Source organism: Vigna unguiculata, chromosome 3 (genome assembly GCF_004118075.2).
Source record: "Vigna unguiculata cultivar IT97K-499-35 chromosome 3, ASM411807v1, whole genome shotgun sequence".
NCBI lineage: Eukaryota > Viridiplantae > Streptophyta > Magnoliopsida > Fabales > Fabaceae > Vigna > Vigna unguiculata.
The window spans coordinates 28,732,574-28,750,087 of record NC_040281.1 but is presented as its reverse complement, the minus strand read 5'-3'; the positions used below and the strand labels follow the sequence as shown (position 1 = coordinate 28,750,087).

General features: G+C 31.4%; 1 protein-coding gene across 2 annotated transcripts; it reads left to right on the top strand.

Annotated features, from left to right (window-relative positions):
- The first annotated feature begins 7,689 nt into the window (after window positions 1–7,689).
- Window positions 7,690–16,810, top strand: LOC114177674 (cyclin-T1-4-like). Of its 2 annotated transcripts, none has more exons than XM_028063124.1 (7): window positions 7,690–7,871; window positions 12,219–12,517; window positions 12,989–13,070; window positions 14,218–14,352; window positions 14,887–15,062; window positions 15,149–15,300; window positions 15,564–16,810. In XM_028063124.1, the coding sequence occupies exons 2-7, from the start codon at window positions 12,288–12,290 to the stop codon at window positions 16,511–16,513; spliced, it is 1,725 nt and encodes a 574-aa protein (XP_027918925.1). In that variant the 5' UTR covers window positions 7,690–7,871; window positions 12,219–12,287; the 3' UTR covers window positions 16,514–16,810. The 2 variants fall into 2 exon arrangements, with proteins under 2 accessions (XP_027918925.1, XP_027918926.1); XM_028063125.1 differs by having other exon boundaries at window positions 7,695–7,871; window positions 12,274–12,517.
- Window positions 16,811–17,514: the final 704 nt, after the last annotated feature.

Below are 17,514 nucleotides of genomic sequence, written 5' to 3'. Positions count from 1 at the left end.
TATAATGATAGCCAATGATTGTAATGCATAATGGCTAAGATGGATGCATGAATGGAAATAAGAAAATGATGCTACACTGGATGATATTATGTGAATTATGTGAGCATTAAACTTGAGTAACACAACAACAAATCAGCCTAAAACATATATGTGACAACATTAAAGTAAGCACCTAGCAGCAGCAAGACAATTCAATTATGCATGAAACCAGGTTGCTACATTAAACCCATATGTGACAGCAATGGTCAAAACGTGAATGCAGAATCAGAATTGTGCAACAATAGATGTAGCTAATTCCTAATGTAATGAGTGCAATGCTAATTGAAATTGTACATGAATCCAATTGGAAGCAAAGAAATCAGACTTGTGACAGTAGCAAGATCTCCAATTAAATTCATATCAGACCAAGTTATATACAATTTATGTAGGGTACATATTTGAAAGCAAGTATCTAAGTCAATTTGTTGATCTTAAAATATGAAAGTACTTTTATCAGTAAACATAAGAACTACTAGAGATTATCTAAGTATAGAGCATTCAAGGTAGATTACCTCAGCAACCACAGCTTCATTCTCAATAGGATTCATTTAGTAGGTTGAATAAACCATTCTTCCACCAATTTTGAGTAAAGACTTACCTGAGAATATGAATATTCTGTTGAGATTTCCAAAATCTTCCTAAACAAAGATCAGCATATCACAAACCATAGTTCATTTCTATTCGCTAAGGCAATTACGATTAGGTTTTCTAACTCTAGTAATTTGTCTCCAAAAGTTTTTAGAATGAGGAAAAAGAGAAATTAGTTTAAAATGATAATATGAGATTATTGCTTGGTGTAAAAAAGTGTTAGTTATATGATGATGGCAGAGAAACCTACCAAAAAAATTACTTAGATAGCTAGTTTTAATTACTTGATAAGGTTGTCTATATCAAAATTAGTGGTGACATCACTTTATTCGATGCATGCATTTGTCAATGATAGGGATCCTAAAAGGGATTTGATCATATAGGTGTTATGTTAAGCAGAATTTCTAATATTTTCTGAAGAAAATAGCTAGGTTGGGTTGCTGAGACTTAGGAATATATATGCATTCTCAATATAAGATAGGTCATGCATGGAGCCGAGTCGCTAGAAGAAATTGACTAATGAGTAGTGATTTTTCAATACTCCATTCTCCAAATACCTACTTAATACTTATCATCTATCTCCCACTTTCCCACTTCCTGACAAGTTATATCATGTATCATACCTATACATTTTTTTCCTCAACTTATCTTCACAAATAAGTTTTAGGTGAAAGCACACAAATAAGGTAACTTTTTTCTTTATGTTTATTCTGACATATCTCTATGAAGGTAGAAACTTTACCTATGCTTTCTAACTGACAAGAGTGATACAATTTTTTTTTAGTACATTACTTGTTTTTCCTCTAGAGAACGAATTGCATCTTGCAAACAAGTAAGAATTCCCTCTGCGGCTATTTTTGTTACCTCACTTGGATCTAGCTGAAATGATTAACATAATTTAGATTCATATACTATGATTCTATGCAAGTCAAAAACTATGATTCTATGCAACCTCTAGAAGAAAACAAAAACTGAAAACACACAGAAAATGGAAGATCATAACCTTTTCTTCTTGACTCTCCAACCACTGTATTGTTTTATTCAAGTCATCAATGGCTCACTCCTTCACTTTCGAAGGCTCAAAGCATTTCCTAGAAATATCAAAGCCTTTTCCCTGGAATACGCACCAAACATAAAAGTCTATACTCTATAGCAGATTTAATTGTTTGCAGATGAAATAAAGGTTATTCAGAGTCTCAAGTATGTGACTTATAAAACATCTTGTTAGATTTACCTTTGATTTAATGGAGGTTGTTGACTTTGAAGGTTGTTCTCCATCGACACGCTTTGGTGACTTTTTGGGTACATATGGTATTTTATTTGTACTCAACAATAGTGGGGTTCACATAAAGATAAAATAGATGTGAAATTGGATGGAGATGGCAATATTGGGGCAGGCGAAGGAGCTTGACAAGAACTATCTCATAAAGACATGTTGTAATACTGGCCATTATTTTCAAAGCTTCATTATTACATTGAGCATCCATTTAAGTAGTGTGTATATATCAAGATGGATGAAAAAACGGCTTTAGAAAAACAAAAAAAGAAGTGTTTTAACTTTTGAGTATTTTAAGAAATAATTAGACAGAGATAATATCATTTAAATCATCAATAGATGATCGCAATGTCTCTTGAAATTGCAATTTTGTTCCAAAATATATAATTTTATTTTTCTATTCACTTTCCTAGAAAAAGAGTAAAAACATAAGAACTGCAACCAGTTGCTCCTGATTGGACTTGAAATCATCTCGCAGGCGTTGTAGATTAGGAAAATGTGAGAAAATCATATTATCAATGTTAAGGTTGCAAACCGCGGGATTAGACATTTTACCATAACATCAGAAAAAATGCATGAATAAATATGGAAAATGAAAATGAGCATTCTACACAAACTGCAGTAGTTTTCATTTGATATACTTGCCTAGACTAGCAAAACATCACATTAATCATCAAAGCAACTACTGAATGAGATTACCGAAGTAATAATGAGATAGGATTTCTCCTAACCTAAAATAAATCTCTCTGTATTAGAGATTTATTAGTATTTTGTAAAACAAAATTAAATTTAAATTGTAAAATTAAATAAAAATAAGATACAATAAACTATATCATATATGGATCATATATACGCAGTTTGTTATGCAACATATAACTGAAGAAATGTTACTCGTTTTGGACAAAATAAATAAAATAAGAGATTCTTTTTTCTATCTCTGTATTTTTCTGTTACGTAGTGGAAATAGAAACTTAGTTCCCTTTCACTTAACTCCATCCTCCTAAGATACTCCCGCAAAATCCTAAGCCTTGTGGTTTGAAAAGCGAAGTAACTTAACTCGGGACGCGTTGTGAAGGACCCTAGGTCTCATGCCACGTGCCAACCTCACCCACCCCTCCTCCAAAATTTTCTTCACCATTAACGAAACGCCATGGTCGCGCACCAACATCATCAACCACGTCTTCACCACGTCCAATGGTTTCGTAAGAGATGCTGAAATCATCCTCGTGAGCACCCCACACAGAACGCTCTAAAATCGATCTGAAGTGGTTCTTCTCCATTTTCTGCATACGTTTTCAAAAATTTCAGTCAAGCCATAGATCCGAACGAAAGAAAAAGAAATGAAAACACCTAGCGAAGACGCAAAATCGATGCACACGATTTCAAAAATCTCACCCAAACCCTAAATTTGAGCGAAAGGCGAAAGCGAAAGAACATGCGTCAACGAAAACATTGAATGAAGTATTCTTATTGAAAATAAAATGAATACAGATGGTGCAGGATAACCAACAGAATTAAATCATTAATAAAAAATAATTATTTTGTAGTGAAGCCACAACTCCTAAGCACGAAGGATGAAAGCAAAAGACGAAATTGAAATCGAAAAAAATAAAATCAGAAAGAACGAAAATGAAATCGAAAGCCACAGTCTAGCTTGAGCGAAGAGCACAAGCCTACTTCTTCCTACCAGCGAGCACCTTCTTCCTTCCCCTTGAGGAAAAAAGTCTCATGAACCACTAAGAAAGAGAAAAGGTTCTGGGCAAAGAGAAAAATTTCTATCCAAATTCAAATTTTAAAAATTATAAAATAAGGAGAATAATTTTACTGGGGTTCTCCCAAAACCCCAAATACTTACTAAGGGTTTATAAAACCTCTACTAAGGTATATTTTAATGGAGGTTATTATAACCCCAAATAATAAATCCTAAGTAAAATCATATATTTTTGTAGTGTATAAGGACCAAATTAAATATAAAACACCGACTATGGACTCTGACATGTGACACGTTGTTGGGTGTCACGTGAACATTTAAAATAATTTTAAAAAAATTTAAAAAAATTAAAAAATCATGAAATGACACGTGGTAGTCACTGTTCATTACTGTTAATGATTTAAACGGTGTTAGCAAAAAGAGATCAAATTGAACAAAATTGACAAAAATTAAGACCTATTTTAAGCACAAAAATAAAATTAAGATTGATTTGACAAAACTTGACGAAAATTGGGACAAAAAGATATTTTAACCTTTAATAAATTATTAAAGAATGATTTTTGTTATAGTACTTTTGTAGTGTTTGTTTGGTTATTTAACAAAATAAAATTTAGAAAAATATTTTATTTTTTTCTTCAAAATATTATTATTTTAAATATAATATATCGTTATTGTAATACAAATTGTTTATACCGTCATATAAAAAATATTCTCATGTAATATTTTTTTTCTCTTAAAAAATTGTTAATAAAAAATTATATTTATCATTTTTATGTTAAATTATTATATAAATATTCTTATTATTGGATTTATAAAGAACCTTATAAGTGGTGTAGTATTGTAGCTGTATGTATTTATTTAGATTTTTTTTATTTAGATTTTTTCGTAATAAGTATAATTTGTCTATGTTTTGTGAAGTATAATTTTTTATCATGGGTTTTGTGTGATCTCCCCATACTTTTTATTCTTTTAATTTATATTTTTTTAACTAAATTTTTATGTGATGACAAATTATTGATAAGTTTTTGGTGTTAGTTTAGTTGAAATGTCAAAGTTCATAATAATACTTAACATGATTATATTTGCAATATTTTTCATAATTTTGTAAAGTAAAATTTAAATTGATATTATTTAATAAAAAATTAGCATGACTCATATTTACTTATTAACTTCGTATGAGATTTTAAATAATTATATTTATAATAAAAATAAATTAAAATATTGCACTCAATAGTTCACTTCAAAAATTTAAAATATACATTTATAATAAAAAAATCACACTTAATATTATAAAATCTGTTTTATATTAATTGAATTTATTTTTTATTATTTTCAACTTCAAATTCTCATAGTTGAGACTTTAATGATACTAAAACAAAAAGTAAAAGCTAACAAAATAATTGTCTAATTATATACTACTAATGTATTTATATGGTAATTATGTGAGTTTAGGAATATATATTATACATATATTGATTAAACAAATTTAAAGAGACACTAAACGAGTTTGCAAAAACATTAATTAGAAGACTTTATCCATACATTAATTAAACAAATATAACAACAAACACAACATTACACGAGTATTTCTATATATTGATTAAACAAGTCTAATAATATATATTAGACAAGTTTTTCCATAAACAAATTAGACGAAACTATTAATACATATTAGATGAGTTTGTCCACTCACTAATTAGACGAATCTTGCAATACACGTTAATATAAATTGATTAGACAATTATAACAATACACTTTATACGAGTGTGTCCATATACTAATTAGGCAAATCCAGTAATACACATTAGACATGTCTATCGATGTATTAATTAGACGAGTCAAGTAATACACATCAAACAAGTATTTCTATACACTAATTAGATGAATATAACAAAGAAAAATACATGAGTCTAATAAAATACATTAGATGAGACTGTCCATACACTAATTAGACAAGTATAACAAAAAATATTAGATAAGTCACTTCCATACATTAATTAGATGAGTATAATAAAAATCATTAGACAAGTATAGAAATACATTAATTAAATGAATAAAGAAAAAACATTATATGAGTATGTCAATGTATTAATTACACATCTAATGTAGGTTACAAGATTCGTCTTATCAACATATGAACATACCCTATCTTATGTGTATTCTTAAACTCATATAATCATATATGGAATGACTCCTCTAATGATTTTTTTATATTCGTCTAATTAGTGTATATACAGACTCATCTAATGTTTATTATTAAACTCATATAATGTTTTTTGTTATACTCATCTACTCAATGTATGAACATACTCGTTTAATATGTATTGCAAGATTCATCTAATTAATTAATGAACAAACTTGTCCAATGTGCATTAATAGACTCATTAAAATTGTGTATGAAAAGACTTATCTAATGTATATTGTTAGAGTCGTCTAATCAATATATGAATGATTTATGTAAGTTAGATTTATGGTTATCTCATTATGGTGTTTATCTTAAATTAAGTTTTCCCTAAATTTTATGGATTTTTTTATGAGATTGACATGAATCCTAATTATACTTTTCTCAAATTAGTATAACCTTATATTATAAAATGTTGGAATTTTATGTTTTTCACCGCATACAATGAATTAGTTGAATAATCTTGAATTGAAATATAAATTAGAATACCTATTTTTACGTGAATTAAATCAATTAAAAAGATTAAAAATTGAAAAGTGTGAATTGCGGTATAAATATGATTTAAATAAAAAAATGTTTTCAATTAATAAATTATATATAAAAAATTTAAATTGGCGCTCCTAGATTTATAGATTGAAAAAGTTAATGACGAAACTTGGACAAAAATTTTAGAGATACCAATTTAAATTTTTTACATATAATTTATTAATTTAAAAAACTTTTTATTTTTTTATTTAAATCATTTTTATACCACAATTACATAAACATTAACCTTTTAAACCTATAAATCATTTTTCACAACTACATAAACAAATACAAACAATGCATAGATTTAAAACTAATAATACATTAATGTATAACTAAATACGTTATTAATACGTTAAAGTAGAGAAAATACACCCACGCAAGTTTTCATTAATTAATGTATAACTAAATACGTTATTAATACGATTATTTATTTGTTATCAAAACTAATTAAATAATATTTTAAATAATAATAAGCATGTACATGTTTCTAAATAATTTAATATAACTGACATAAACACAAGTGTTATCTATACTTATTTTTTAATTATATATAATATTATAATAATAGATGATGATATTATAATGTCATTAAGTTAATTTACAAAATAAATTTATATTTATTAAAAATATAATGAGATGAATGAAATAAAAAATATAATATAATTATTGATAAATAGAAAAAAAATAAAAAAGAGAAAAGATAATTTTATAAAAAAATATATAAAATTAACTATTAATTTTTTTAAAAATTTAATAAATAATTATATTATAAAAAGGTTAAATTTATATTGTAAAGTGGAAATACAAATGAGGAAAATATAATATTATATTATTTAGTTATATAAAATTATATTATATTATATTATAAAATGTAACTGTTAATTATATTATATATTTATAAATTATATATATATATATATATATATATATATATATATTTTAAAATTATATTATTTTAATATGATATTTTAAATAATAATAACAATGTATATTTTTCTAAATAATTAATATATATATATATATATATATTCTTTTTCTAAATTACATTATTTTAATATGATAAAAATCTGAAACACACCACTTTATGAAGGTTATAATAATTATATTATTATACTTTTTTATTGATTTAAAATAAAAATTTTGTTTTGTCATGATTATTAAGTTTTATTAATTTCAGGAAATTGATTATATTTTACATTTTTTATATTTGAAACCCTGAACCAGTGACAAAAAATAATTATTAGAATAATTAATATTTGTCCAAAACATTAATTATATTGTAACTAAATAGCTTAAAAAGTAACAATATTCCGATTAATGCCTTTAATGATTATTGGACAATTTGTGTAAGATAATCATATTATTATGCTGTGAAGGTGAGAGAGCGAAAAAACAAACACGAAGGAAAAAAAGTGTGGGGGGAAACAAAGAACCGTCGAACTTGGGGTTCTTGCAACCTGCGACTGCGCGAGAGAGAATCGAAGGCGACAAAGCTTGTATCCGATTCTGGGAAGACGAGGGTTCTCCACCTATTCGCTTTACAATCTGTAAGTCGCTGCAATTTTCTTTCTTTCCTTTTCCGTTTTCCTTATCTTGTCTGTCGCGTTTGATCGATCTATCACTTTCCCTGTTTTCTTTTCAATTCACTTAATTTTTCGTCATTATTTCCCTCTTAATTTCACTTTTATCAATTGGTTTATTCAAACCCTTTTGGAATGCCGTCCAATTTCGTTGTCGCTCAAATGTTTCTGTTTGCTCGTTTTCAAACTAAACTGTTTCTCTCGTTTTGTACAAATTGACCGTAGAATTTTAATTTTCTTGACTTATCTGGGTCATTGAATTGGTATTGTACATGTTTTGTGGGTCTTTTTCGTTATGTTGCAGTTTCTTTGGATTTGAAAAGCACATTAGGGTTCACTCGTGAAAAATGAACAGTAAGGAACGTAAGGGAAATTAAACCTTTCTGTCGCTCTCTCCTCTTTCGAATGATATCGCGGTTTTCTATGTGTGAATGTGAGGATACAAGGTGGCGTTCTTTTTATCATTTGTTAAATGGAGTCAAAACCATCGTGTAACCTAATTTTATTATGTATATTTGGGCTGTTAGTAGCTTCTTGCACTTAGCCTATGTCTGGAATAGGCTTTGGGTTTGTTGGGTAAGTTACCTTGTGACCAAAACTCCTCCTTTCTGTTTCTGATGGCTATAGAATGAATTGTGTATGTTTACCGTCCAGTAAAGCTGATTTTAGACTAGACAGAGGGAGAACTAGAAGGTTTTACTTGAGTGGTTTTTTGGGAGTCATGTAGGAGGTTGCATTTGTATAGTGTTGGGTGAGGCTTCTGTGGGGGTATGAGATTATGGAATTGTGAGATGTTTGTTGGCTGAGGTCCTAATAGTGTGCATTACGTGTAGAAGGAGGCCAACCATGCAACCCATCTCATCATGGCATGGTGAGGTTGCATGGCTTCGCACTACAAGTAGATGTGGATTATGGAACTGTTTTGCTCCCCCCTTGTACACCTGGTCATGAGCTGCCCCTTGGTTAAAAAGAATTAGGTTTTTGTTGGAAAGCCTTTTTAATTGTTATTCCTAGCTCGCTGAAATTGCAGCCTCTTTTGAGGCTGCCCTAAATTGAAACTTTATGGTGGTGTTTAGTCTCTCATCAACTAGAGACATGACTCAAATAAAGCTTATAAAGCTCGGGCAATCCTCCTAACAAGTGCATTTTGTGGGGATGAGTTCAACTTTAAGTATAATTCTTAGATGGAATTAGATAAGGTAGTCAAAATTGTGATAAAAAAATGTGGAATTGCACGATTTCAAAATTCTGCTCCCCCATGTCCAATTTAAAACCCATGCAAGATTGTGCCAAAGTGGAATTGTTGTCAAAGATTGTGGAAACGATGGAATCACCTTGTGCATTTTGTGTCGTGTCTCATTTCAAGGTTTTGGGTTCTGCTCGCACACAAAATCTTCTTGGATCAATGGATTAAAACCCAAGCCCAATTAAAAAATTGTTCTCCATGCACAAATGGTTTCATGTGCAACTTCCTTCCCTAAGAAAACCTGACAATTGTGTCTGTTTTGATTGCTTGACCGTACCAGAAATGAAGTTGCATGGACTCAAACCACTCACGATTTCACATGTTTCTGTGACTGTTTTTTAATTATTTGTGTTATTTGCATGGGTTTATACATGTATGTGTGTATATGTGTGTATATATTGTATTTATGTAGAAGTATAATCTACGGTCTGCATTATTATCCTAGGGTTTACAAACTTGTGAGACCTTCGTGATCCCAACCATAATCTTGATTTTAATTACCTTGGTATTAAAGCCATTCTAGATCTATTATTGGGCTACTTGCATGGTCATGCTCTAGGCCAGTGTGACAGGGTGTGTTGGGGTAAGCTGCCTTAATTGTGGTCACTCCTTGCTCACCTCAACTGCAGGTTCCTTGGGTCCCCCCTTAAAATAAAACTTATGAAGTTCAAACTATTCTTACCTTACAAGCCAGTTTGACGGGGCTTGAGTTTAGTGTTATCAAATGATGATTATGGTGGTGTCATGAAGGTGTCATGGCGGGTTTGCCAGCCATCATCATCATCTGCTATTTTAAAGGCTATGGTTTCTTCCATCATTTTTTCTGTGGTGCCTATCATGGACACAGTGCAGTGGCTCTTCATGGCATCTATAGCTGAATATAGGCTTTTTCCTTTGTTTTTTGTTTTTCAAAAATATGATTTTGGGGTTGGCCCATTTTTAAATAACCCCAATCCTGAACACAGGAGAGAATGAACCCTTGACAACAGAGAAGACTCATTCTCTAATGCTTTAACATCTTAGAGGCACAGGAGAGAATGAGCCCTAGTTTATGATCAAAACCTTAATGGAGCTAGAAACCTAAGATGTTAAAGCATTAGAGAATAGGCCTTCTCTGTTGTCAAGGGTTCTTTGAGTTGTCTATCTATGGCAATAACTTACTCCATCAACCTGAACCGGTGTGGTGACATGCTATTACGACCTAAACCTTGAAACAAGTTTTTTTTTTTTTTTCATGTTCCTTCTATTTGTTTTTCTCTTTCTTTCTTTCTTTCTTTCTTCCTAATTTTTTTATCTCTCCTTTTCTCATCTTTTCGCATGTTTTTCATCTAGTGGCTGCTCTGTTTTGTAGTTCTCTGGTTTTTAATTCAAAATTCCACAACCAACCATTTGTTTGTTCTTCATATGTTTGCTTATAAAACATCGTTCCCAATTGTTTTTGACTTGTAGGATAATGTTGGGCACCCAAAATAAAAGCAATATATTCTAAAGTTGCTGAATGAAATGTTAGTGTTCTTATGAATTATGTTTAAGATTTTATGTGAAGACTATTATGAAATTTTTATGAATGTTATTAGAGTTATACTGTTTTGCTTGGAGATGTAGCCAACCAGTATACCCAGTTCAATTTATAAGGCCGAATAAAGTTTCAACATGCCTTCCAAGCTGAGAAAATGAAAAGCTGAGTTTCCTCTTTCAACATCTAGGGATCTTTTGTACTGTATTAGTCTCTGAAAGATATGCTAGTTAATTCAGCCCCACGTGAAATTAATTTGATCCATCATATTTCAAATCTCCATATATTATTCCCTTCATCAAATCTAGTTGACACTTCACATACCATCATCTTTATTATTTGGATGAAGAGACTTTGACACTCCTCATCTATGTTGTTATTAATCTTTCCAGCTCAGACACCTTTTCGACACAGTTTGGCCACCTCTCTAACCCAGCTATTATTGGACCAAATAGAGAGAGTGAGGTGACATTATTATTGGCTAAATGCTTCTTGGATACTTATATCGTTAAAATTAAAAGAAATTAAAGAAAATAAAGTTAAGGCTCATAAAATTTTTGTGGCTTGTTTCCAGAGGACTTAACTAGTTGTTTTAACTTGTAAGAGACATCATTCTTAATATTGTATTTGAGTTATATGGAAATTCGACAAGTTTGATTTTAGAATTTTATTTATATAATTTTTTTTTTCCCAAATTAAATTTTTGTCATGTTGTTGATTATATTTATATATCTAAGTGGTGAATGTTTTCATGTCACTATTATATGAAAATAGATAACTTGATTTCAGAATGTGATTTCTACAAATCTTAATTCTTAGTTTAGATTTTTTTCATGTTATTATATTTGTATACGTAAAAGATGAGTGTTCCCATGTTCTATATTTTGGACATGGCTGTGTCCCAGTGCTTGCGTCATTGTTGTGCCAGAGCCAGAGCTTCATGTTATAACTGGTCCGCAGCTAGCACTCAATTATAAATCGTGATGATGATAACCTGGATCTTGGACCTAAGCCCTAGCATTGGGACTGAACAGGGGCAAGGATTAATTGCTGGATCTAAGACCAAAAGAAATTGAGGATCTTGAAGGTTTATAACAAAAGGAAGCACAATGAGTAAGAGGAAATTAATTAGCTAGCTGATGTGCCATGTTTGTCATGTAGGGGGAAGGCTACATGTACATAAGGAGAAGGTTTAGTAATGCTGGGTAGTTCTTTTGCAGGAAGAAAGTTTAGTAGAGTTCTCTCGGAGGGCTACTGGCTCTAGTTTTTATCTTCTTGCTTTTGCAAGCTCCTTGTTTCTTCCTATATTGATAGATAGATTTCCTTTTAGTTTTCACCGTTCAACCTTGGTGACAGGCTGAACATGATGCAAAGAATTTAAGAACATCTGAATACCCAATTTAGATCCTCTTCCTTACTCCCTTTTATTATCCTTTGTTGTCCTACATTTTTCTTGTTTTTTTCTTCCCTTGCAAGTTTTGCCATGGATTACAATTTATAGTATTCATGCTTCCAGGTACATGATATTCATTTATTTTTATATGTCTTCCAGAATCTTTCTGCTACATGATGTTGAACAAATGATACAGAATTTATTCTGTGCACAGAAAAACTGGTATATATGGCAGGACTTGTGCCTGTAGAGTTGCCAAATCATGGACCATCTGACGGCAACTCTGGTAAAAGTTCCAAAGACAAGCAGGAAGAATCATTAGGTCGGTGGTATATGTCTAGAAAAGAAATAGAGGAACATTCCCCATCAAGAAAAGATGGGATTGACTTGAAGAAAGAGACATATCTGCGCAAGTCATACTGCACATTCTTGCAGGATTTAGGCATGAGACTTAAAGTGTGAGTTTGCTTCTACTGATATTATAAATAATCATTTTTTTCTTGATTCTCATTCTTGCTTTGTGTGGGTTCCTCCAATCGATGTATGCTTCATTCTGTTTTTTTACTTTATCTATATTTCCTTTTCACTTCCGCAACCTTATTTTCTATCCAAATTCTTAACAGTGAGTTTTTTTTTTTTTTTCTGTGAAACCATTACTACTGCTGTTGATCTGAATGATAAACCCTACCAATGCCAGATAATGAAAGCATTATGAACATATGCTTAATTTTTCTGCAATTTGGTTATCCTTTTCTGCTTTACTTGGTTCTTTAATATCTTATAATTATATATTTGGAGTATTTACAAGATAGACATAGCAATTACATTTTGAATGCAGTTGCTTTTTATTTTCACTGTAAATGTTTATATCCTATTTTCAAAATTCTGTTGGAGGTTTGCATATTAATTTGTAATGTTGGTCTGTGCAGGCCTCAGGTAACTATAGCAACTGCCATAATCTTTTGTCATCGATTCTTTCTTCGACAATCTCATGCAAAGAACGACCGAAGGGTGGGTTGTTTCTCTTCCAAATGGATATGTTATGTAGTAGGCATTTTGCATCTTTAGAGCTTAAGTTGCACATTAATTTAGCTTGCTATGTTTGTGTTCTTGACATTGTGGAGAACCATAATAAAACATTACATTTCTCAACAGTAAGTGTAATAGATTAATAGAAGTATTATATTACCATCTAGAAGATAGTTTGTGTTGTGCGGAATTCTCTTCCTTAGTTGGCTGGCTGATAATCTATAGATGTTTATTTCTATAATATTGGTTATTTCTATTGTTTAAAAGCATATGATTGACTTTCAATTTTTTTTAAGTGAATTAAAGCTAACTAACATGTGATATGAACACCTAGAAATTGTGGTGTTGCCAAATTCTTGTCTAGATGAAAGTTGTAATTAATAGCATAGATGAAGAACCCAGGCTTTAGAAAATTGGAGTTTATTCATGTCAGCTGTGTTTTTGGTTATTCCAAAACATTGTGATAACTATTCCTGGAAAGGTCCTGCTGTTATGATTTATGTATGTCTAACTATAATATACTACTCTCAATATTTAAAATGTTTTGGGTGCACATTCAGATGAAATATTCCAGAATAACAGAAGGAATGAAATGATGGCGAGATGGACACAGAAGAATGAGTATTGATACTGAATAGAATTGGTCATAAGTTGAAAGGACTTACTTATATATGTTTCGGAAGATGTCTGTATACCTGAGTGCAGGATTCATGGTTCCTCAATAGGGATTTTAATTAATTATATATATTGTCATTTTTGCCAAAAATTATTATTTTGTATGCAATCTGGATTGGACAGGCAATCTTTCCTTTTTGTAGTTGAAGGTGAATAAATATTCTAAATTGGCGACCTTGGAAGTTGACATATATCTCGATTTACTACTCCATTTAACTCTTGTATCTCACATTTTATTTTGAGTTCCAATTGCTGCCTAAACTTTTGTATTTAGTGAACTGTCAAATCTTTAAAACATCTGTTCTTTAATTATTTGAGTTCTATGATTATTTGATGTAAGGGGATTGTAGTTATGTTCCAAATTTATATTAGGAGAACGGTAGATGTGAAGCTGTATTCTTTTAAAGATTACTTAATCAGCATCTCATAATTCTCTTTATGGACTCTTTTGTAGACCATTGCAACGGTTTGCATGTTCCTTGCTGGGAAGGTTGAAGAGACTCCTCGACCACTGAAGGACGTTATTCTTGTTTCTTATGAGATCATTCATAAAAAGGATCCTGCAGCTGCACAGAGGATAAAACAGAAGGTGTTTTATTACTGATGGTGTTTTGATCAGTTCACTCCTATACGTCAACATTTTGACTTAGGATTTAGTTGAAATTTATCGCAGTCTGTCATCTTTCACCAATTGTCTAATGGACTAGGTTTTTTCCTATTTGCTTCAAGACTGTGCCTCCCACCAACTTTGTCAGTTTCTAGCCAAAAACACCATCTGTCTAGGTTATAATATCAAACATGGTCGATGTGTCCTGAATATTGAAATCCTCTAAAATGTTTATCTGCCTTGTAAATTATGTATAGTATCCAAGTTTTTATTTTTAAGTTGTGTGCTTAATAATTAGTAAGAACTGGTTTCATGGAAATTTTCTAAATTTTATCATTAAGGAAATTCTCTTTCCCCTTTTTTTGTTGATCTGTTTCCATCTCCAACTGCTGTATATTGGTAAAGTATCTACATGGTCCCTTTTCGACTTCTTTTTTACGTCTCTTTTATTATGGTTCTTCTTCCTTTACCCTTGCTATCTTCATATTTGTTCAATGGAAATCTTAAACGATGCAGGAAGTGTATGAGCAGCAAAAAGAATTAATTTTACTTGGAGAGAGGGTTGTGCTTGCCACTTTAGCTTTTGATCTGAATGTTCAACATCCGTATAAACCTCTTGTGGAGGCCATAAAGAAGTTCAACGTCGCAAAGAATGCTCTTGCTCAAGTTGCGTGGAACTTTGTTAATGATGGGTATGATTAAGTTGCCATTTGTTTGATTTTAGCTTTGTTAAATTTATTTAAGTATATTTGTTCACACACTGGAAAGTGGCTTTCAGGCTGAGGACATCGCTCTGCCTGCAATTTAAGCCACATCATATTGCGGCAGGTGCCATTTTCCTTGCTGCCAAGTTCTTGAAAGTGAAGCTCCCATCAGATGGTGAGAAGGTTTGGTGGCAAGAGTTTGATGTCACCCCACGTCAATTAGAGGGTTGGTGTCATCCCCTCAATTCATTTGCGTACAACAAAATTGATCTGATTGGATGGCCTTTGTATTCCCTTGGTTGTAATGCATTATATGATTTCTGCCATTGTCTGTTATCTGGATGGTTTTGTCCATGTTGACTAATCAAATTTGGAATTTTCATTAGAGAACCCAGTTTAATGCTATGAGTAGTTTAACAATGGGCTGTCCTTTTGTGTGTCTGTATACTTCTGTATATTCTTCTCAATTCTTGCTATTTTCTCTTGCAGAAGTTAGCAATCAAATGCTGGAACTCTATGAGCAGAACAGACTTCCACCAGCACAGGGAAGTGAAGTAGAAGGAAGTGCTGGAGGAACAAGATCTGCTACAAAGGCTCCTGCTGTGAATGAGGAGCAGGCGTCAAAGCAAATATCATCTCAAGCTCCCCAGCACTCTTCTGTAGAAAGAACTGTGGTACCGCAGAGAGGAACTGAGAACCAAAGCAACGATGGAAGTGCAGAAATGGGCAGTGATATTACTGATCACAAGATGGAGTTGGATAATAGGGAGTCTCAGAATTCGGAACAGTTAACTCAGAAAGATAACAAGAGAGAAATGTCAAATCGATCTAAATCTGGGTCTGAACGAATAGTGGCAGGAGACCAAGAGAGAATGGTTGGGACTAAGGAGGGTGCAGAAGTTGGAAGGAGAGATGAATCAGCATTATACAATTCTGGGAGCAATGGTGGTCGAAATCTGGAGCGTCGGGAAGGCCCTATAAGTCATTCACCGAAAGAAGCAATAAAGATGATTGACAAAGATAAGTTAAAGGCTGCGATGGAGAAGAGGAGAAAGGAACGAGGGGAAATGACACTAAAGAAAGATGTAATGGATGAGGATGATCTGATTGAGAGGGAGCTAGAAGATGGAGTTGAATTGGCAGTTGAGGATGAGAAAAATAAGCGAGAGAGAAGACAGAACTGGTCTAAGCATGATGGTGAAGATCATCATCATCATCATCATCATGAGGAAAGTAGAGATGGCAGACACACTAGCATGAAGGGGCAATTTCAGAAAGACATGGATGAGGAGAATGCAGAGGAAGGGGAGATGATTGATGATGCTTCATCGTCGTTGAACAATCGCAAGAGAAAAATGGGAAGCCCTCCAGGGAAGCAACCAGAGATGAAAAAGCGAGCAGATTCTTCTTCCAGTTATCACAATGATGGTGCTGAATAAAGGAACTGGGATGGGGATTGTTGGTTTTGTAAGACAGGGAAAACACAAGGAATGAGGTGAATATTCTGCTGTCCTTTATTTGCCTATTGTGATTTGGCTAATTGGTTGCTAAAGAATTAATGATTCTGGACGCTCTTGTTTGCCTTATACATTTATTATTTAAGGAACGGGATGCCTCAGTTTTGGTAGTGCCATTAAAGGCTTATTATTATTATTTTTTGCGGGGGAGGGCAGGGGGTTGTATGAGAACCTTTTGCTATTTATTTAATTTAATACATATGAATATATTTTACCATATTTCTGCAATCTCAAGGAATTTTGGCAGAAAAGTCGGACACAATTTTATCACCAAAAGAACTACAAAAAAAAAAAATTAAATTAAATTAAAATACGACTTCCTTTGTTGGAGATAGTGTCATTGATGTGGATTTTAATGAGGGGACGATGATGCAATCTTCTAGGTACCTCACCTGGAATTTGGGAGAAAATAAAATCTGATAAACCTTTATTTTATTGGTTTAGGTTGGCTCTGGTTTTAAAAATCAAATTTCAAAATCCAAATTAACTATTATGATTTAGATGTGGTTTGTTTGATTGAGATTAATTTGATTCGATTGTATTTATACATAAATATATATTAAAAATTTGAGAAAAAAATATCAATTATAATTGGTTTACATCAACTAAATTATTCACTCAACAACAGAGATAAACAATATTTTTTATTGTAATTGATTTACATGAACTAAATAATACTTAAAATTAAAAGAAATACATACAGTTATATTATAGACAAAGTTTAATCTTTTTATTTAATACAAAATGAAATTTCTCGTTTGATTATATTTTGAGTCTTTAAATTTGAAAACTTTTATTTGAGTCTTTATTAAATTTTTGTTAAATCTTTAAAATATTAAAACTTTTTAATTGATTTCACGTGTTATATTTTATTGTTAATTATTGGATATGTCTTGTTACTTTACTTACATGTCACCAAATAA

What these genes read in the sequence shown, in the direction of transcription:
- LOC114177674 (XM_028063124.1), top strand. Translation starts at nt 12,288, where the DNA reads ATGGCAGGACTTGTGCCTGTAGAGTTGCCAAATCATGGACCATCTGAC. An exon ending in CACAGAGGATAAAACAGAAG is followed by an intron (nt 14,353 to 14,886) that starts GTGTTTTATTAC and finishes TAAACGATGCAG; the next exon opens with GAAGTGTATGAGCAGCAAAA. An exon ending in CACCCCACGTCAATTAGAGG is followed by an intron (nt 15,301 to 15,563) that starts GTTGGTGTCATC and finishes TTTCTCTTGCAG; the next exon opens with AAGTTAGCAATCAAATGCTG.